The sequence below is a fragment of the Ovis canadensis genome, chromosome 16 (genome assembly GCF_042477335.2).
Source record: "Ovis canadensis isolate MfBH-ARS-UI-01 breed Bighorn chromosome 16, ARS-UI_OviCan_v2, whole genome shotgun sequence".
Taxonomy (NCBI): domain Eukaryota; kingdom Metazoa; phylum Chordata; class Mammalia; order Artiodactyla; family Bovidae; genus Ovis; species Ovis canadensis.
In genome coordinates, this window is record NC_091260.1 from 36418840 (window position 1) to 36440848 (window position 22009).

The following is a 22009-nucleotide window of genomic DNA, read 5'->3' on the forward strand; positions in this document are numbered from 1 at the left end:
GAAAATAATATGATGAAAAGCACACATTTCTTCTCCAAAAAAGAGAAAGACAATCAAACTATAGGGTAAGCAAACTGTTCTAAGAGTTTATCCAAAGTTAAAGCAAATTGGTCTGTGGAATATTTATAGTAATTGTCCCTAGAAACACAGAGGTGACAAAATTGGAAAAATAGTAAAGGAAAGATAATCAGACTATGTTAACTGGCCCATGCAGAGAACAAACTATATTATGTACACCCTATTGATTTTGAGTTTTAGAATCAACTTGTAGATATAACAAGGGAGCTTTGTTACAGAATGCAAATGTTAACTTTGGAAATGGAAATGTATAGTTTACAGATGTTGCAATGTAAAAACAGAAGTAGGGTGCCTTTATCATCTCAAAAAGTATACTTCTAACCATATTAAAGTTACCAATTTTTTTCTTTTCTCTTTTTATCTACTATAAGATGATGGATGCTAACTAAACTTATCGCAGTAATCATTTCACAATACAGTATAAGTGAAACCATATGCTATATGCCCTCAACTTACACAGCGGTATTTATTAACTGCATCTCAATAGAATTGGAAAAAAGTTACCAAGGAAGGGAGAATGAGGTGAGTGGTCTTTACCATGCAAAGTGAGTAGACTGTGGGATGTGGAACAGCAATTTAGAAAGGGAGAGGCAGCAGGTGCTCTACTATATAATCCTTCTACAGAATTTTATTTTCTAGTCATGTGTATCTGTCACTTTGATATTTTTTAAAGAAAATTTTCAAATCTATACTCAGAAATAAGGAAAGTAAATGAACACTTGAAGGTTTATAGTTGGTTTGTTATGATGGTAGGATTATGTGTGACTTTCTCTTTACATTTGTTTCAGTAATGCTCTGATGGTAAATTTGATAAATCAAGCATGACTCAAAGAAGTTTTACAGCAATCAGGCAATGACCAAGAAACTCTTTGAGGAAATAAAAAAAGAAATGACCTATAAATTCTCTTTGTAAACAAAACTGGAAGAGACAATTAAGACATACAGACAAAATAACTAACAATGCAAACACTTTCATTTAGCCTTTCCCAGAAGTGAGATAACAGTATTAAGTTAAATATATCCTATTTATTTTTTTGCTTGCAGGATCTTAGTTCCCCCAATCAGGGATCAAACCTAGGCCATTGGCAGTGAAAGCACAGAATCCTCACCACTGGATTCCTAGGGAATTTCTGTTGCTTTTTCTTTTAAACTAAACTTCTCATTTTCAGTTGTCTGTTCTTTGTGTATTTGTTTAATAGTATTCCTACATACCCACATATATAAATAACTATATGCTGATAATCCACTATAGTCATAGTGATATTTTTCCTTGTCTGTTTATTTTTATATAAGCAACTAAATCTATTGTGATCAAATCTATTCATTGTTTCCCTCATGATTTCTGTCCTTTGAGCTTAATGTCAACACTCATTCCCAAGTCAAAGGTTTAATATTTAACTGTATTTTTTTGTAGTTTTAATTTTTACATGTCACATAGGGCTGATTTTTAATATGGCATGGGGGTAGGCATCTAGTTATCCCAGCAGAATCTGTTGAATGTTCCATTCCTCTTTCAATTTGTGATGTCTCATTTATTAACCAAATTCCTATAACAAGACATACATGTTCAGGAAAAGCTGCTTTGGATATTTTAAGTGAATAACAACATACACTTGAAACTGATTATTTTTGTCCCCCTGTATTTATGTCTCACTTGTTTTATGTTAATATTTTGGTTCATCTATTTAATGATGTATTAAGAATTTCTTACAATCTAGACATGTAAGTTTTTTTCCCTTCTTCCCTCTTTTTTTAAAAAATTATTCTTTAATTGGAGGCTAATTACTTTACAATATTGTGGTGGTTTTTGCCATGCATTGACATGAATCAGCCATGGGTGGACATGTGTTCCCCATCCTGACCCTCCCTCCCACCTCCCTCCCCATGCCATCCCTCAGGGTCATCCCAGTGCACCAGCCCGGAGCACCCTGTCTCATGCATCAAACCTGGACTGGCGATCTGTTTCACATATGATAATATACATGTTTCAGTGCTATTCTCTCAAATCATCCCACCCTTGCCTTCTCCCACAGAGTCCAAAAGTCTATTCTTTATATCTGTGTCTCTTTTGCTGTCTTGAATATAGGGTCATTACCATCTTTCTAAATCCATATATATGCATTAATATACTGTATTGGTGTTTTTCTTTCTGACTTACTTCACTCTGTATAATAGGCTCCAGTTTCATCCACCTCATTAGAACTGATTCAAATGCATTCTTTTTAATAGCTGAGTAATATTCCATTGTATATATGTACCACAGCTTTCTTATCCATTCGTCTGCCGATGGACATCTAGGTTGCTTCCGTGTCCTGGCTATTGTAAACAGTGCTGCGATGAACATTGGGGTACATGTAGACACAGTAAGTTTAAGATATGTAATGGTAAGTGAAAAAAAGTTTTCACCCTCAATATTAAAATATCAAAAAGGTAATTATGGCACGAGTCAACAACACTGTTTCTGTTGATATAGTTTGAGCTCAAAGAATGATTTTCATTACTGCATCTGTGCATTAATGTATGTTTTTGGATATTCAATTGATATAAGACTTTTCACTTCATTGATTTCACAAGACTCAAATAAAATTTCAAAATACAAGAGTTGAGAACTATAATCTATAACAAGAAAAATTAAAAGTGCTGTTGGAAAACTTAGGGGGGAAAGAGTTTCATCCTTTATTTTTAAGGAGAAGTCTGTATATTATAAATACAAACAGTTGTATCATTGAGTACAGAGTTCACGTTGCAAACATTCAAGCATGTTCATCACATATCTGATGATATAAAATCAAAATTGCTTTTAAAAGCTTGTCTTTCACTGTTTCTGTCATGAAAATCATGTCATTACATTTCAGTGACACACTATTGTTTAAAGGCTCCTTTTAAGTAAAAATAGAACCCAATAATTTTTAACCAAAAGTGTATCCTATAATCCTGTTTGCTGTAGGATCAATAAACACTATACTAAGACATTGCATTTAGACATGAAATATGTCTAAAACCCATGAAGAATACAATAGAAATAGGCAAGACATTTAGAATGCTTTAATCTTTCTGGTTAACACCATTTGTATTAGTAACTGCAACGCTGTAACTTTTAGCACTTCACATAACTAGTCAGTAAAGATTTTTTTTAAGGGTTGGGAGTAAGAACAGAAGGATAGGAGATGCAAGGTTTTATACTTCTGTTTTAAGAACTCAAAAATCAAAACTACTTTCTTCTCTGCATCAAAACTGTACCACAAACTTGCAGGTTGTTTTCGTTTTAATCCCATGACTCATCATCTACTGGATTAGGAGCTTGTGATGAAGAAAACCCTGCTGTGTTCAAAGAGCTCTTGCCGTGGTAATTCTTAAAAAACAAACAAACAAACAAACATTTAATTTTATGCACCATTAAAGTTACACTATCTAGATTGATAGCAAGGACTCAAGCTTTCTACCATTTCTTCCCCAAACAAAAAATTTCATTCTCACTGAATCCAATTCATTTGAAAAAAGGTCCATATCAACCTAGGAAGTTTAAATTGCACAGAGTAAAGAAAAAATGTAAGCCAATAGTTTTGGCAAATGGAAAAACAAAGCTCTTCACTTCAATGAATAAGCATAAATACTTAATGAACAGTATGTCCATTGTTTCTGTATAAAAATTATGTTGCCTAGAAACTGACACAATAGAAAAGATATGCAATCACACTGCTATTATTTTGTCTTACTTAATAATGTGGTCAGAATTCAAAAAATAAAGAATTACTACAAAAATCTCAAAAGATACCAAATTAGAATTTAAAATGGGAAAGGAAGGTGTTTGAGCATAAATCTTAATTTCCTCCCCTTTAATACCAAAACTATATATGTACATAAAATGAGTTTGATCAAGCTCTGGGAGTTGTTAATAGACAGGGAAGCCTGGCATGCTGCAGTCCATGGGGTTGCAAACAGTTGGACATGACTGAACTTAACTGATGGAGATATATATGAGGAGGACATTGTCATAAGGGTTAAATGTTACAAAAGATGTAAAATGAAAATTTATCACTAATTCTGAGCAGTATATTTTGAGGCAAAATATTTTCTGACATTGAAAATGATGTATGTTTGACAGCAAATATAGGTCAACCAAATACAATAAATTTGTGTTAAAAAAAAATTTAGAGAAACATTAACCTTCCAGGCATGAAAATAATGGCTTAAGTTATTGTTATAGTTACTTCACAATATTAAGCACAACATTTATAAAGAGTAAATAACTAAAAGCCAATTTCTAAATTTTCCCCCTCAACTAACCTTTCTAGTATCAACTGATGCAAACACATTTCCTCTTGCATTACCACTGAAGCCAGGACCATACGTACTAAAGGCAATTTCTTCTAACCATGCAGGAACATCCTGTTGAGCCTTAAAAAAAAATTAACTTCATAAACAACATGCATAAAGTCTCAAAAGATTCACGTTTACTTTTCCTTCGAAAAAGCAAGAGTTCCAGAAAAACATCTACTTTTGCTTTATTAACTACACCAAAGCCTTTGATTATGTAGATCACAACAAACTGGAAAATTCTTCAAGAGATGGGAATACCAGACCACCTGACCTGCCTCCTGAGAAATCTGTATGCAGGTCAAGAAGCAACAGTTAGTACTGGACATGGAACAACAGACTGGTTCCAAATAGGGAAAGGAGTATGTCAAGGCTGTATATCATCACCCTGCTTATTTAATTTATATTCACAGTACATCATGCAAAATGCTGGGCTGGATGAAGCACAAGGTAGAATCAAGATTGCCCCGAGAAATATCAATAACCTGAGATATGCAGATGACACCACTCTTATGGCAGAAAGCGAAGAAGAACTAAAGAGCCTCTTGATGAAAGTGAAAGAAGAGAGTGAAAAAGTTGGCTTAAAGCTCAACATTCAGAAAACTAAGATCATGGCATCCAGTCCCATCAATTCAGGGCAAACAGATGGGGAAACAATGGAAACAGTGAGAGACTTTATTTTTCTGGGCACCAAAATCACTGCAGATGATGACTACAGCCATGAAATTAAAAGATGCTTGCTCCTTGGAAGAAAAGCTATGACCAACCTAGACAGCACATTAAAAAGCAGAGATATTATTTTGCCAACAAAGGTCTGTCTAGTCAAACCTATGGTTTTTTCAGTAGTCATGTATGGATGTGAGAGTTGGACTTTAAAGAAAGCTGAGCACAGAAGAATTGATGTGTTTGAACTGTGATGTTGGTGAAGACTCTCGAAAATCTCTTGGACTGCAAGGAGATATAACCAGTCAATCCTAAAGGAAATCAGTCCCGAATATTCATTGCAAGGACTTATGCTGAAGCTGAAGCTCCAATACTCTGGCCACCTGGTGCAAAGAACTGACTCATTGGAAAAGACCCTGATGTTGGCAAAGATTGAAGACAGGAGGAGAAGGGGACGACAGAGGATAAGATGGTTGGATGGCATCATCAACTCGATGGACATGAGTTTGAGTAAGCTCTGGGAGTTGGTGATGGACAGGGAAGCCTGGTATATGCAGTCCATGGGGTTGCAAAGAGTCAGACACGACTGAGCAACTGAACTGAACTGAAAATCCATACATATAAAATGTCTGCTTTCAATGACAAGGTAAGAACACTATCCATTCAGTTTTAAAAATTAAAAACTTACATCTGATAGCACTTTCACTAGAGGCTGTGCTAAATGGCTATCTGATTCCAGATCAAAAAAGGAAATAGCTCTGCCAGTATTTCCACAACGACCAGTACGCCCAATTCGATGAACATATTCATCAATGGTAGAAGGAAGATCAAAATTAATAACATGCTGAACATTTTCAATATCCAGCCCTCGGGCAGCTACTGAAGTAGCAACAAGAACAGGGCACTTTCCACAGCGGAAATCTCCAAGAGCTTGCTCTCTTTCTCTCTGTTCACGATCACTTGAAAGGAAACAAAGCATGTATTAGAACAGCTCTTAAGAAAATTATTAAAGAGATCCATTAAAGTTCAACGGATAGATTTCTTTTTAATAACAGTAAAAAAAATAGCAACAGTTAACATTAATGTCTACTTCTTACATACTAATTTCTTTTAAGTCATCATTTAATTCTCACAATAATACTTTGAGGTTAGGACGAATAACCCCGTTTGCAGATGAAGTAAGGTGACAGCTAATACCTACAGCCAAACTACAGACTCAAATACAACAAACATCAAATCTTACCCACTAATAAACTGTTTCTAGTTTTGACAAAAAATATACAACTAGTTGATCAAATGCTTTCTCAAAAATTACTGATTTTTTAAAAGTATAATCTCTGAATTCTACATATTTACTGATTAATATTTTAGATCTCCTTCCTAGTAAAGTGCCAATGAAGTTGTGTTAATATGACATTTTTGAGGACTCCAGTGAAAAGAATTTCAAGCACTGGATAGATTTAGCTGAATAAACACCTAGATCTAAGAATCAGAGAGACTTTAAGTGAGATTGCTTGAAATCATAATGAGGAACTTAAGATACTTCTAACTCACCCATCCCTGTCACTTGGTTCTTATAAAAACTTAAAGATGAAGAATAATAGTTAGATTTTGAGATCCTAATTCCAGGATTTTTTACTAGTTAAATATACCAACATTTCTTAACAAATGACAAATAGAAGTTACCTCCTTATTAGGAAATCATAATAATCTACTCACCCATGAATACTTGTTGTTGATATTTTTTCTTGACAAAGAAAAGTGGCAATAAAATCTGCTTTTTTCTTAGTTTCAACAAAGACCATAGTTCTTTCATCACCTACAAGACAATGAAACATTCAAACTACAAAATCAGGAAAAGAAAAAAAGCATAGAGTGAGTAGGAAACTGTCTTATCCACCACTGTATTCCCAGCACCTAGACTCAGGCCTGATAGGTAAGAGCAACTCAAATATTTCCTGAGTGGATAAATGTCAAAGACAGAGAGACAAGGACTTTTTCCTATTTTATGACTGAAAAAAAAAAAAAAGAAAAGCAACCACTTGCCCTTTGCCTTCATAGGCCAACCAATAAGTAGAGACTTCAGTTCAGTTCAGTTCAGTTGCTCAGTCGTGTCCGACTCTTTGCAACCTCATGAATCGCAGCACACCAGGCCTCCCTGTCCATCACCAACTCCCAGAGTTCACTCAGACTCACATCCATCGAGTTAGTGATGTCATCCAGCCATCTCATCCTCTGTCGTCCCCTTCTCCTCCTGCCCCCAATCCCTCCCAGCATCAGAGTCTTTTCCAATGAGTCAACTCTTCACATGAGGTGGCCAAAGTACTGGAGTTTCAGCTTTAGCATCATTCCTTCCAAAGAAATTCCAGGGCTGATCTCCTTCAGAATGGACTGGTTGGATCTCCTTGCAGTCCAAGGGACTCTCAAGAGTCTTCTCCAACACCACAGTTCAAAAGCATCAATTCTTCGGCGCTCAGCTTTCTTCACAGTCCAACTCTCACATCCATGCATGACTACTGGAAAAACCATAGCCTTGACTAGACGGACCTTAGTCAGCAAAGCAATGTCTCTGCTTTTGAATATGCTATCTAGGTTGGTCATAACTTTTCTTCCAAGGAGTAAGTGTCTTTTAATTTCATGGCTGCAATCAGGGAAAGATAAATGGTATCTACATGCCAACTCTTAGCAGTTCCTAATTTGGCTCAGGCCCTTCATTTTCCTCTCTATAAATAAATGCCTTTGTTCTTCCCACGGTTATAGAATCTTTTATTCTACCTTGACTGCCAGAGGCATTCATAATCATTGCATTCAACCCAGGGCTGACAAACTCTACAATATTCTATATTTCAACATTATCTCAATTCAATCCCCCTTAATCCCCAAAGTATCTTTTATATATAGATAGATAGATAGATAGACATACAAGATATTATCTCAGGGTCTTAACACATTAAAGAATATTTCCTTGTTAGCTTAGTTAATTGGTTTAAATATAAGCATGAGCCAGAGACTTTTCCACACCAAGAAATTTTCTATAAAATGTTAGAGACGAAAGATAATAATCTATAGCCTGAATAGAAGTAACAAGGTGTTACTTTTCATAATCTCATTCCCCTGTGTCCCTATCAGCTGTCTCCATTTATTCAACAAACATTTAGCACCCAGTAGATGCCAGTATCTATTCTAGATACTGAAAACACAGCAAATAAAACAAAGCACCTACACTCATTGTGGAGAGGTAAATAACAAATACGATGCATTAAGTCTAAAAAAGAAAAAGTTTAGCAGAATAAAGGGCCAGATGGGTTTATGCACCCTCTCCAATTAGATGACATCTGGGGACAGATATTACTAAACAAGTGAACTATTCAGATATCTGAGGAAACAGCATTATAGGTCAGTGAAAGTGAAGTCGCTTCAGTCGTGCCTGACTCTTTGCGATCCCATGGACTGTAGCCCACCAGGATCCTCCTTCCATGGGATTCTCCAGGCAAGAATACTGGAGTGGGTTGCCATTTCCTTCTCCAGGGAATCTTCCCGACCCAGGGATCGAACCCAGGTCTCCCGCATTGCAGATAAGACGCTTTAACCTCTGAGCCACCAGGGAAGCTCATTATAGGTCAGAGGTAAGAACAAATACAAAGGTTCTAAGGTATAGGTCTTCTTTATGTGATCAAAAAAAAAAAAACAGAAAAGAGGTCCCCATCTGGTTTTTATATTCTAGGCAGAGGGAATATCAAGAACAAAGGCAATGAGGTAGGACCATGTCTGGTACATGTGGGGAAGAGTAATGAGCAAAGTGCAGCTAGAATAGGGTGAGCAATGGAGAGCAGTAGGATTTGGAGAGGGATGATGGAAGCCATTTCATGAAGTGCCCTGAAATCCACTGAAAGATCTTTACTTTGAGGACGGAAGCCACTGGGTTTGGAGAAAAGAAGTAGATATGATCTTTGTTTTAACTTAGCAACTGATGGGTTCTGATATAGTTTGATGCTAGACAGAAACAGAGGACTCTGCTGACAGATCAGATATGTACACTGGAGAAAGAAATCAAAGATGCCTCATATTTTTGTGTCTGAACAACTGGAGCGAGTGTTAGTCACTCAGTCATGTCTGATTGATTCTTTGTGACCCCATGGACTATAGCCCACCAGGCTCCTCTGTCCCTGGAATTCTCCAGGCAAGATACTGAATGGAACTTCCTAAGTGAGATAGTAGGACTGCAAGAAAGGAAGGTTTTAGAGGTGATATTTAATCTCAGATATCAGACAACAAGGTAGGAAATCCAGAGAATGACTGATTCCTACAGTAATAAATGAGTTATATCCTTGAGACACAGTCATTTTATTAATGAGTAATGATTTTATGTTTTATCAAAAATTATCTTTCAACAGTTTTGGAGATCATCCATCAAGATGCCCAATGCCAAAACTGATTCATCTGATATAGTCAGGTACATAATACTACTATGCAGCTTAAAGGCTTGACCTCATCTTTTCCTGGTTCCCCAGTGTGAATCCCAAAATGGTAATAAAAATTTAACTCTGCTGACACTTTCTCTGTTTTTTCCTCTACTAAAAAATTCCGATTTTTTTCTAGTTCAGGTAATAAGCTATAACCCTTCAGTGGCAGAGATAATGAAAATTTAGTTTTATGATCAGACCATTTTGTGATCTTTGTAAATGGATTAATGAATTATAATTATTTATTCTGTGAGGTGAAAAATAATACAGAATTCATCTTGTCAGCTTATTTTGTCTATTAGTGCATTGTGAACTAAAATTAAGAATCTGAAAAGAATTTTAGCTCTGGTACCCAAATTGCAATTTTTTTCTATTTCTGTGTACATTCTTGACCTATGGCTTAAGCAACAGAACTGAAGTTATCAGCTCTTTATGTAGCTATAATTCAGAAAGGGGTTTATCTACCACTGTATATAATCATTATGTTAATACTCTATGGACAAGTAAAAGTCTCTTAAAGGAGCTCAATTCTGACTGGTTTACACAGATAAATTAGAGAATTTATAGAAATCCATAATTCTAAAAACTATGATTCTAAACATTCCAGAAATCTAAAATTGCCAGAAAATAGAGAAACTGACTCATAATACTTTAACTATTGGAGAAGGAAATGGGAACCCACTGCAGTATTCTTGTCTGGAGAGTCCCATGGACAGAGGAGCCTAGCAGGCCATGGTTCATAGGGTCGCAGAGTCGGACACAACTGAAGCAACTAAGCACGCACTCCAACTATATCAAATTAAAAACTCTTCCTATAGCAACTAAGCAGAAATATTTTAAGATTCCAAGTTCTCATAAATTAAGTGAAACTTTTGATAAGTAAGACTAACTTAATAACTTTGGTTTTAAAAATACGCATGTCCTTCCTCCAATTTATCAGTGTTAAGTAGAAAACAAACATATCTTATTTTACTTGGGTTTTTCTTAATGTATGAAGATCTGCCAATCAAATTAATATTCTCCATAATGTTTAAGTGTATGAAAATGTAAATCTGTGTTCAACTAAACTAACTATTCAACATTATCTACTGTTTTGCATACTGTCATCTAGAAGATAACTTCCAAGATCTTTGGCTTTAGGTTAAGTTAAAATAGCAGACTATACTGAGTTAATTAAACTGATAATCACTGAATATAGGATAGAATTTGCTTGTTATTTTTCATATATTATAGAGAGGCAATATCTTTGAGTCATAACAAGGAAGATACTCAATTTTGCTACTTTATATGTAAAAGGATATGTATGGTGTAGAAAGTAGTATAGAAAGTTCATGAGTTCTGGTAGTCAGCCTCAATGTCTCTGTATGGTATCTCTCAACTATTCATCCCTGACTCATTTCCTCTATGAAACAGAAGTGAACTCTGGTTAAAAGTAATAATTAACATAAGTGGTTGAGACTTTACTAGGAGTAATATTGACCAAGAAATATAAACTGTTTTTGCATTTATTTTTCAAGGAAAGAAAAAGTAAAATTTCCCTAAAGTTACAGCTCTCAACATTTTGGTCTATGACTCTTTTAAACTCAAAAAATTACCAACAATCCCAAAGAGTTTTAGCTACATGGGTTGTAACAACTAACATTTACCACCCTAAAAACTAAAACCAAAAAAAAATTTAAATATTTACTGGAACATTCTGCATGTTAAAATAATTTCAGTATAATTATGAAAATTGTTTTTACCTCACAGACTCCTTGAGAGCATCTCAGGGACCCTGAGAAAGATTCATTTTGTCCTGAAGTGTCAGTTTGCTCCAGAATATGAAAAATGCACAATAAAAGATAAAATATAGAAACTGAATTTTATACTAGTTTATAATATGTGAGTCTTTAAAAAAAAAAGCTATGTGCTTGTGTTAAGTCTCTTCAGTGGTGTCCTATTCTTTCAACACCATGAACGGTAGCCCACAAGGCTCCTCTATCTATGGGATTCTCCAGGCAAGAATACTGTAGTGGGCTGCCATGCCCTCCTCCAGGGGGCATCTACCTGACCTAGGGATCGAACCCACATCTCTTGCGTATCCTACATTGAAGGTATCCTGTGTACCACTGAGCCACCGGGAAAGCCATCCCCCCAACAAAAATAAGGATGAAATGTGTTAAAATTTTAACAAATTCAATCAATTTGCATGGAACTATTTCCTGATTTACTGTTTAATGCCTTTACTTATAATATGAAAGGTTCTTCTTTCTCTTCCTTATAATCAGCCTATATAGCAGAGAATCTTTTGACTTTATTATGTCTTTGGTTGTTTAAAGAGAAAAAGACCTTTATGAAAGAGCTATTGTCTTGATAACCACATTACCGTCTACTCATTTTTAAATGCTTTGTCACTTCAATTACTACCTAAGAAGTAAGTAATCTTACACTAGTAAAATGTTCAACTCTCCTCTGACAACTTTTGATTTTGTTTTTTTAATATCAGACTATAAATTTAGACCTAACAGAAATGGAAGATACTAAGAAGAGGTGGCAAGAATACACAGAAGAACTGTACAAAAAAGATCTTCATGACCCAGATAATCACGATAGTGTGATCACTCACCTAGAGCCAGACATACTGGAATGTGAAGTCAAGTGGGCCTTAGGGAAGCATCACTATGAACAAAGCTAGTGGAGGTGATGGAATTCCAGCTGAACTATTTCAAATCCTGGAAGATGATGCTGTGAAAGTGCTGCACTCAATATGCCAGCAAATTTGGAAAACTCAGCAGTGGCCACAGGACTGGAAAAGGTCAGTTTTCATTCCAATTCCAAAGAAAGGCAATGCCAAAGATGCTCAAACTACCGCACAATTGCACTCATCTCACACGCTAGCAAAGTAATGCTCAAAATTCTCCAAGACAGGCTTCAGCAGTACAGGAATCGTGAACTTCCAGATGTTCAAGCTGGTTTTAGAAAAGGCAGAGGAACCAGAGATCAAATTGCCAACATCCGCTGGATCATCAAAAAAGCAAGAGCGTTCCAGAAAAACATCTATTTCTGCTTTACTGACTATGCCAAAGCCTTTGACTGTGTGGATCACAATAAACCGTGGAAAATTCTGAAAGAGATGGGAATACCAGACCACCTGACCTGCCTCTTGAGAAACCTATATATATGCAGGTCAGGAAGCAACAGTTAGAACTGGACATGGAACAACAGGCTGGTTCCAAATAGGAAAAGGAGTACATCAAGGTCGTATATTGTTACCCTGCTTATTTAACTTATATGCAGAGTACATCATGAGAAACGCTGGGCTAGAGGAAGCATAAGCTGGAATCAAGACTGCCGGAAGAAATATCAATAACCTCAGATATGAAGATGACACCACCCTGATGGCAGAAAGTGAAGAGGAACTAAAGAGCCTCTTAATGAAAGTGAGAGTGAAAAAGTTGGCTTAAAGCTCAACATTCAGAAAACCAAGATCATGGCATCTGGTCCCATCACTTCATAGCAAATAGATGGGGAAACAGTGGAAGCAGTGGCTGACTTTATTTTTCTGGGCTCCAAAATCACTGCAGATGGTGACTGCAGCCATGAAATTAAAAGATGGTTACTCCTTGGAAGGAAAATTATGACCAACCTAGACAGCATATTAAAAAGCAGAGACATGTCTTTGTCAACAAAGGTCTGTCTAGTCAAGGCTATCGTTTTTCCAGTGGTTATGTATGGATGTGAGAGTTGGACTATAAAGAAAGCTGAGCACCGATGAACTGATGTTTTTGAACTGTGGTGTTGGAGAAGACTCTTGAGAGTCTCTGGGACTGCAAGGAGATCCAATCAGTCCTTCCTAAAGGAGATCAGTCCTGGGTGTTCATTGGAAGGACTGATGTTGAAGCTGAAACTCTAATACTTTTGCCACCTAATGTGAAGAGCTGACTCACTGGAAAAGTCAGATTTTCCTGACTTTTCCTGATGCTGGGAAAGATTGAGGGCAGGAGGAGAAGGGGATGACAGAGGATGAGATGGCTGGATGGCATCACCAACTCAATGGACATGGGTTTGGGTAGAATACAGAAGTTGGTAATGGACAGGGAGGCCTGGTGTGCTGCGGCTCATGGGGTCACAAAGAGTAGGACATGACTGAACGACTAAACGGAACTGATAAATTTAGAAGAAGAAATCCACCTAAACTACTTCTGGGATTTCTCAAAGAACCCCAGGGAAAAGAAAGGCTTTTTATTTCACCATATAAAATAAAAAAGAGGCTAAAAATAATTAAGCTTGTATAGCATGTTATTACTTTTAGGAGTTGCTTGGTAAGAACTGTTTTATCAGAAGACATTGAGCTTTCCCTAGGTTGAAATGCATAAGTAAAATGTTATTCATACATTTCAAAACTGTTTACTTTATGAGAAGTCCCTAGAATTGGGTAAATTCTCTTGCTGTTCGTAATATTTTTTTTTTAAACTTCAGGAGAAACACTGACAAAGACACTTATGAAACAACTCTAAACAGGTTTTCTGTATATTTCAGAGGCTTGGAGGTACACTGCTCCATACAACCAAATTTGTTTGTAGACTTATTCTTATTTTCAGCCTTCGTCAGATCTTCTGTATTTAACAATGATCACTAATAACTCAACCACAATCATTCTCTGTCAACTACAGACAGTTTCTGTTTTGTTTTGATGCTTGTCCAAAGACTTTCTATAGGCCAGAGAATTTCTATCATAGTGAAGAAGAACAGACTCCAAGTGTTGTGGGAAAGGACTGTTTCAGGCACTTCAAACTATTAATACCTCAAGGTAAAAGGCTGTAAACTGACATTCTGACAACTTGCAAAGATCACGGGATTGAGGATAATTTCTAAAACTGTTTATAGTCCAAAAGCAGATGGAACCTGCTGACAGATTCAATGAAATAAGAATCAATTACATTAAAAATCTGGGGAAATTCAGAAGAGAGGAATTCACTTAAATTTCTAGGTACTGTAAATGGTATATGAAAAGTATCTTAGACTTAGTTTCCTATTCTTCAGAGACCTTCACAACTTCAATCTCAGATTTCTTATGAAAACTATCTAGAAGTTAACTTTGTGACTTTCATAGTTGTTCAATATTGTATGGCTCTAGATTCGTGAAACAAACTTGAGAGGCCTTTGTTATGAAACAGTCTTGCTGCACCTATGAAAATAGGCCAAACATAATGAGACCAGCCTTTCTTTGATCAAGAGTAATCTGAGATTATTGTGACTATGTGGGAATACAGGTTGTCAGAAAAAACTGTTGAAGACTCTGAAATGAGCAAAGCTGATACTGACTAGCATACCCTTCAAGGTTGTCTGTACCTTTTACTACCTTTGTTTTATACCTCTACTGCAACTGAGAGCAATGAAAATGATTCTTATCATTAAAAATACAAGTGAAAATCTTCCCTCAAATGTAACAGATTATTACACTTTGTGGACATTGATCAATTTTGCATCTATTTATAAATTCATCTTAGTCTTCCTGATATCCTACACATAAATGCGTTCTTTGAATTCTCCTCTGAACTGGCTATAACATTTTACTAGTTTCCTTTGTAATTAATGAGCTCAATAAAATCTTTTACACCTGTTCATTTAAAATTATGAAAAAGGCAGTTGGTATACTACTATGAAATAATGAAACCTATACATTTTAAAAGCAGAAGAGGAAAGCTACCAGATTTAAGTTAATGATTAGAAAAAGAGCAATTTATATGAACAAAAATATGTAAAATATGATATACAGCATAACATTTCTATACAAAGTAAAAAGAAACCAAGAATAATACATTATGAACTACAAAACATTTAACCTTTCAAATAATACAGAAGTATACCAACAGTGTTACATGCTGACCTCAAAGGTTTCCCAAAGAGAAACCAGCACTTTTGAAACACTATCTTCAGCAGAATTATTCTCAAACTTCATTCCATAAATTCATATATAAAAAGTCTTAAGATAATTATACTAGAAATTTGCTCTAACTTCAGCAAAACCATGTGTTACTTATCTCCTGTTGCATTTGGAACTTCAATTTATACTGGACAAGTTATTTGAAATCTCTGTATTTCAGTGCCCTCAACTTTAAAATGAGGGCAACAAACCCCACCCTCAGAGGTTGTTTTGAGAATTAAATGAGTGACACATGTAAAATAATCAGAATAGTATATGGCCCACAACAATTACTATTTTTATTTTGCATGCAACAGTACATGCTATGAAACATATCATGAAGTAAAACTAATAACATTTTTCAAACTCAAGATGAATACTTGGTTTTTAAAAGTTTTTTTTTATATAAAACTCAGAAAAAACTGAAGACTAGAAGCCTTTTAAAAGCATTTCTAAATCAACTTCTTCTTATTGTTGGAAATTAGACGGCTTCTTGCCTTTTTATTCCCCATTCCTAACACTGACTTCAAACTGAAACAGGCACTTAAAATGGAAGATGAGGAGAAAGGATCCATATGATACATTTAGCCTGTGAGGCAACAAAAAAATATTAAAATGGCCATATTATAAAATTTTATTTCTAGGAATAAACTAAAGCTATCTCAATCAAACAAAGAAATACAACTTTCCATAAAAACTGGCTTTTTTGAAGGGAGGGCTAGAGCTTCTCATTAACATTGTAAGGAACAGAATTAGACCTTTAAAGTCCCTTCTAGCTCCAAAATTCTTTGAATATATGAATACAAGAAGCCTTAGAGAGCAAAAACTTGGAATTAGAAATACAACAAAGATCTTACTTTTAGTGGAGTAAATAGAGCTTGATGTAAAAATATGTTTCTAATCCTTTCTATTTTCTAAAACAGGAACATATGTATTTTTGCTGGAATAGTTTTTGGTCAAGCATTGTTAAAGTCTTAAACTCTTCCTATTTTTTTTAACATTTATGGAGGAGAAAGGACTATACTGCTATATAATTTACCAGAAAATCAAATCATAAGAAAAAGAACTTTAGAGGAAGAACAAACAGTGAAAACTTACTTAACTCATGACAAATAATGCTTAAAATCATTTCTAGAAGTAATTTTTTTAAAAATCAAAATCATGACAAAAGATAATCAACATAAGATACCTATGTTTCGTAGAATTTCAACAAGTTTTTCTCTTTTTGAGTACTGGCCAACTTGAAGAATGGTCTGCTGAACATCTCTACATGCTCCACCCACTTGTCCAACAGCAACAAACAAATAATTCGACTTTAAAAACTCCCCAGCCAACCTTGAAAGACAAAAGAGTATTCCTTAACTTATTCTCTTCCATCAATACTAATAATATTCACTGAATTCCCGCAAGTGTTACTTCAACATTTATAAGCCAGATTATAACATTTATAAGCCAGATTATAACAGTCATAATAAGAGATGGTAGATATTATATCACCCAAGTATCACTTTCAAATATCATTGTAAAATGTTAGCATTTTGCAAAACACTTATTACGAATGAAAAAGTCTGTGTCAAATGATGGGTAATTTCAAGTGGAGCCCTGACCACATGAAACTATATAAAATGTGTATACAACAAAAGTATGCTAAACTATCAGACTACAACAAGCAGGAATTTTTTAATTAAAGATTAAAATGCAAACCAACAGCAAAAATTCTGTTCTTCATTCAATGCCTTCATATATGTTACTTATAAGAGTTGTTTCCTGAAAATATGAGCTGTTAAATTAGTATATTCTAAATGAACTATAATATTCTGAGCAAACCAGATCTTAAGTCAATGCTTTTCACATCATGACAAACATAGAAAATGATAATATCTGTAGGGCATAACTGGTGAAAAAAATGAGACCAGGTGAACAGACTAGGGGCTAGGCCACACCAAGCTGCAGATGATCTCCCCAAAGTTTGAGGGTACCAGCATCCTGACATTCACACAACTCACGGACAACATATAATGAAGAAGCCCTGCTTTAGATCACAGAAACATGAGGTGGGGAAAAGGGGAACTGCCAATTACAGAGAAAGTTTGGGAGGGAAAAAGAGGAGGTCATGGAGCAGTCCTCCTCTCTCCTACATAGCAATCTCTTACTTTCTAGTCATTTCCTAGCATATCAAGAAAATAGTTCAAACTCCGCATATCTAGAATCTTAATAAATCACTGCTGCTTCTTTTTCATCTGCTCTCTTATCATAAAAGAAAAACTTCTTGTTCATACACTACTTCTAGAGTCAAGAACCCTTTCATCCAGGCACAAACCTTGACATTATCTAAAATTATTATCAATCATCCTTTACACTCATTAAAATATATACTGAGTGCCTCATGTGAGGCATATGTGGTATAAGGTACTATGTGTATAAAGATGAATATGATGATCTCTGCCTGTGTTCCTCATATCAAACAGCATAAATATAGCTATATAAAAGCAATTACTATAATTTAAAAATATTTTATTAGTTTAATATTTACATATTTTAATTAATGTTTTACTATAGTAAGCTAGTGCTACAATATTTAACAGCGATTTAACCTTACTATATTACAAGAAAACTGAAAAGTGTTTTAAATAGTTTCCTTCACAAGATAGAGGGTTCCTTTATAAGACTGGCAGGAAATGGATGAAATGATGTCTATTAAGAGTCTTCAAGTTTAAACCTTTATCTAAAGCAGCAGCAAGCAAGAACATGAAATAGTGATGACTAAGGAAAAGCACTCTGTGCAGAAGGAAAGAAGAAATAAGGATAAATAATGAAGAGGAACAGAATTTGGCTTGCGTAGCCAATAGGAAATACTCTAAATAAGCCAGAAAAACATCATTACAAGGAATAAAGTGGCAAATGAGGCAAAAATTGTCATGTACAAAAGCATTTAAAAGTTGGTTAGTCTGTGGAAATGGAAAGACATGGGAGAATTTATTTTAAATACATGGTGATAAAGATCAGACTTAGTTTTGCAATTTTAACAGCCCAAAAGTCAAACTGCAGACATATTAGAAAGCTACTATCAATGAGCAGAGGGGAACTGAAAAGGACCTAAAATAATGGTAAACAGAGAATAAACTAACAAATTTGCAATATTTTAGAGATAACTGCCAAGCTGAATACTTTTGAAGGGCGAAGTTAAAGGGATATGAGGGAGGAATCAACATGCTTCAAACGACTTTGGTTTCAAAAGACCTTGATGCCAACAAGGAAAATTGGAAAGAAAAAAGAGGGAGTTGAAGAAGAGGTTCAATTTTGTACCTGATGAACATGAGTTACTGGTAATTCATCTAAGAGGAAACATAATCCTGAAGAGTTAAATCTAAAAGTCTGAAGCTGAGAAGGATTAAGCATACAAGTAATAATCAGGCTGTTTGTTTTTTGATATTAACTTATACAAGTGAATACATTAACTTACACAAGTTCTTCATGTATTTTGAATATTAACCCCTCATTGAACATACTGTTTACAAATATCTTCTCCCAATCAGTACACTGTTTTGGGGTTTCTTCATGATCTCTTTCATAGTGTAAGATGAACAACCCAAATTTTTTAAATGGGCAGAGGTCCTGAATAGACATTTTCCCAAAGAAGACATACAGATGGCCAATAGGCATATGAAAAGATGCTCAATAACACTAATCATCAGGGAAAGGCAAATCAAAACTACTATGAGATATCACTGCACACCTGTCAGAATGGCTATTATCAAAAAGACAAGAAATAACAAGGGCTGGCAAGATGTGGCGAAAAGAGAATCCACATGCTCTGATGGTGGGAGTGTAAACTGGTACAGCCACTACAGAAAACAGAATGGGCATTTTTCAAAAAATCCAAAATAAAACTACCATAGGAAGCAATTCCACTATTGAGTAAGTATCTGAAGAAAATGAAATCACTAAAATGAAAAGATACATGTATCCCAATGTTCATAGCAGCATTATTTACAATAGACAAGATATAAAAGCAACCTAAGTTTCCATCAACAGATGAATGGATAAAGAAGATGTGGTACACACACACACACACACACACTGGAATATTACTCAGCCATAGAAAATAATGAAATTTTGCCATCTTCAATAACATGGATGAATCTGGAGGTAATTATATTTAGTAAAAGAAGTCAGAAAAAAGCAAATACTGTACATTTTCACTTATAAGTGGAATCTAAAAAATAAAACAAAGGAACAAATAAAACAAACAGACTCAGATATTGAGAATAAACCAATGGTCACCAAAAGGGAGGGGGCCAGGAGAGTAGTAAAAGAGGTGAAGAGGATTGAGTTACAAACTACTAGGTATAAAATAAGTTACAAAGACAGAATGTACAGCATAAGGAACATATTTAACATTTTATAACTTTGTATGCAATATATTCTATAAAATACTAAATTACTAAGTTGTACACTTGAAACTAATAATATTGTAAGTCAACTATACTTCAATCAAAAAATTACAGGTAATAAGTTTGGGAGAACATACAGGTAGAAATGCAAGCCAAGGATATGGATGCTACAACGGTTTGGGGAATATGCAGAATGCGAAAAATGGACTTCAGATGGAATAATAGGCAATTTGTAACATTTAAAAGCAGAGAGTAAAGCAATCATTCAGTAGGAACCAAAGATCTTTATGGAGTATATGGGTCTGGGAACCAAGGGATCCAAGCTAGAGTGGCCCATTTACCATCATTCCCAGTGACCCACATGGGAAATTGTGCTTACTGCACCTACTACAAGTATTGGAGGTCTTGGTTTCCAAAGGGGCTTCCCTGGTGGCTCAGAGGGTAAAGCGTCTGCCTGCAATGCAGGAGACCTGAGTTCGATTCCTGGGTCAGGAAGATCCCCTGGAGAAGGAAATGGCAACCCACTCTAGTACCCTTGCCTGGAAAATCCCATGGACGGAGAAGCCTGGTAGGCTACAGTCCATGGGGTCACAGAGTCGGACACGACTGAGCAACTTCACTTAACAGTTCCACCAGAGAAAACAGGAGTTTTACTGAACTGTATAAGTACTTCAGGTTCCCTGTTGCCAAGGGATTAGCAGGCAGAAAAAAGAGTCACCATTCTAGCTGGAATATGTCATGCTAACCTCAGAAGTCACAGTCCACACTGTATTTATGATACTCAAATATCTGTCAACCATTAGTACATAAATTTCCTAACACAAGTGCAATTCCCCCAAGCTCTATAATTTGGGTCAAAGAGGGGGCACCACCATAAAAATAATTTCATTTAGTAAGCACTTATTAAATCCTAGCTAGGTGCCACGTGCTCTCATCTTCTCACTCACACAACCACATACACTCTAATAAAATGCGATGCTAATGCAAAACCAGGAATTAAGGTAAGAAACAAGGAAAAATATAGGAAACTTTTTAGAAATACTTTTACTTTTAAACTGTTATAATCCTAAATTTTTTAAAAAAGTAAATTTCTCAAGAATAAGATATTCACATTGGTTCTCCTGCTATAAAAGCATTTTAGAACATAGCAGCTACTTCTGAGAAGAAAAAATTTACCTTTGAATTTCTTCTGGAAAAGTTGCACTGAACATAAGGGTCTGACGCTGTTCCTTTGACGGCATTCCTGGGCAGGAAATTAACTTTTTCATCTCTGGTCCAAAACCCATATCCAGCATGCGATCAGCTTCATCCAAAACTAAGTATTTGACTTGTCTGAGACCAATCTTGTAAGATATTTTCAAGGGTTAGAGCAAAGAATGCATACTAGTTAGTATAGTAGTTGATATATTAAATGAAAATATTCTCATCGAGCCTAACTATTAATATATTTTCAAAGATGAAGATTAGAAATCAATGCATACAATGATGAGACCACTGTTACGGTTAGGTAATAGTATTAGTATTCATTTCAGTTCTCAATTTTGTCTTATGTTATAAAACATTTCATAAAACTGAAAGAAATCAAAACATTTAGATCAGTATTACACAACAGACCTTTCTGTAATTACTTAAAAATTCTATATCTTCACTATTAGCCAGTAGCCATATGCAGCTATTAAGCACTTGAAATGTAGTTAGCGTGCCTTGAAGATCGAATTTTTAATTTTGTATCATTTAAAATGTAAATATCCACATGTAGCTAGTGACTACTGTATTGGACAGCACATATCTAGACTGCATTATCTGATAAAGTCAGGCTATTCAATGTAAGAAATAAAATTTCTTAATAGCATGACATTATCAAATGGCCTATAACTGACAAATTTATTTCTAACTCCTTTAAACCCTTAATAAATCCCTGATTCTCTAATCACTCAGGAACAACTGGGAAACTTTTCTTACCTATCATGAATACTTAGTGCTAAAAACAGAAGCACATATTTGCAAAAAGAAAACAAGTGATTTTGTTACCCCATGGAAGATGGGAAACAAGGTGGGAAATCAAGGTGAATTTCTCTGGATATTCTTAATAAGTAAAGAAAATTTCCTTTCAGCAGAAAGAGCATATTTTTAATAATCCCTTTAGAGAACAGTCTTAAAAAAGAAAAGCAGGGTCACGAAAGTGAACT

General features: G+C 35.2%; 1 protein-coding gene across 1 annotated transcript in view; it reads right to left on the reverse strand.

Annotated features, from left to right (window-relative positions):
* Positions 1 to 2730: 2730 nt before the first annotated feature.
* The window catches only part of DDX4 (DEAD-box helicase 4), a 72704-nt gene continuing 53425 nt past the window's right edge, over positions 2731 to 22009 (reverse strand). The window contains exons 18-23 of the mRNA XM_069556515.1: positions 20997 to 21163; positions 16616 to 16761; positions 6778 to 6877; positions 5747 to 6017; positions 4366 to 4476; positions 2731 to 3430 (exon numbers count right to left, since the gene is read on the reverse strand). Of these exons, the coding sequence (XP_069412616.1) occupies positions 3344 to 3430; positions 4366 to 4476; positions 5747 to 6017; positions 6778 to 6877; positions 16616 to 16761; positions 20997 to 21163 (882 nt within the window). The 3' untranslated portion in view covers positions 2731 to 3343. The remainder of the gene's footprint in view (positions 3431 to 4365; positions 4477 to 5746; positions 6018 to 6777; positions 6878 to 16615; positions 16762 to 20996; positions 21164 to 22009) is intronic.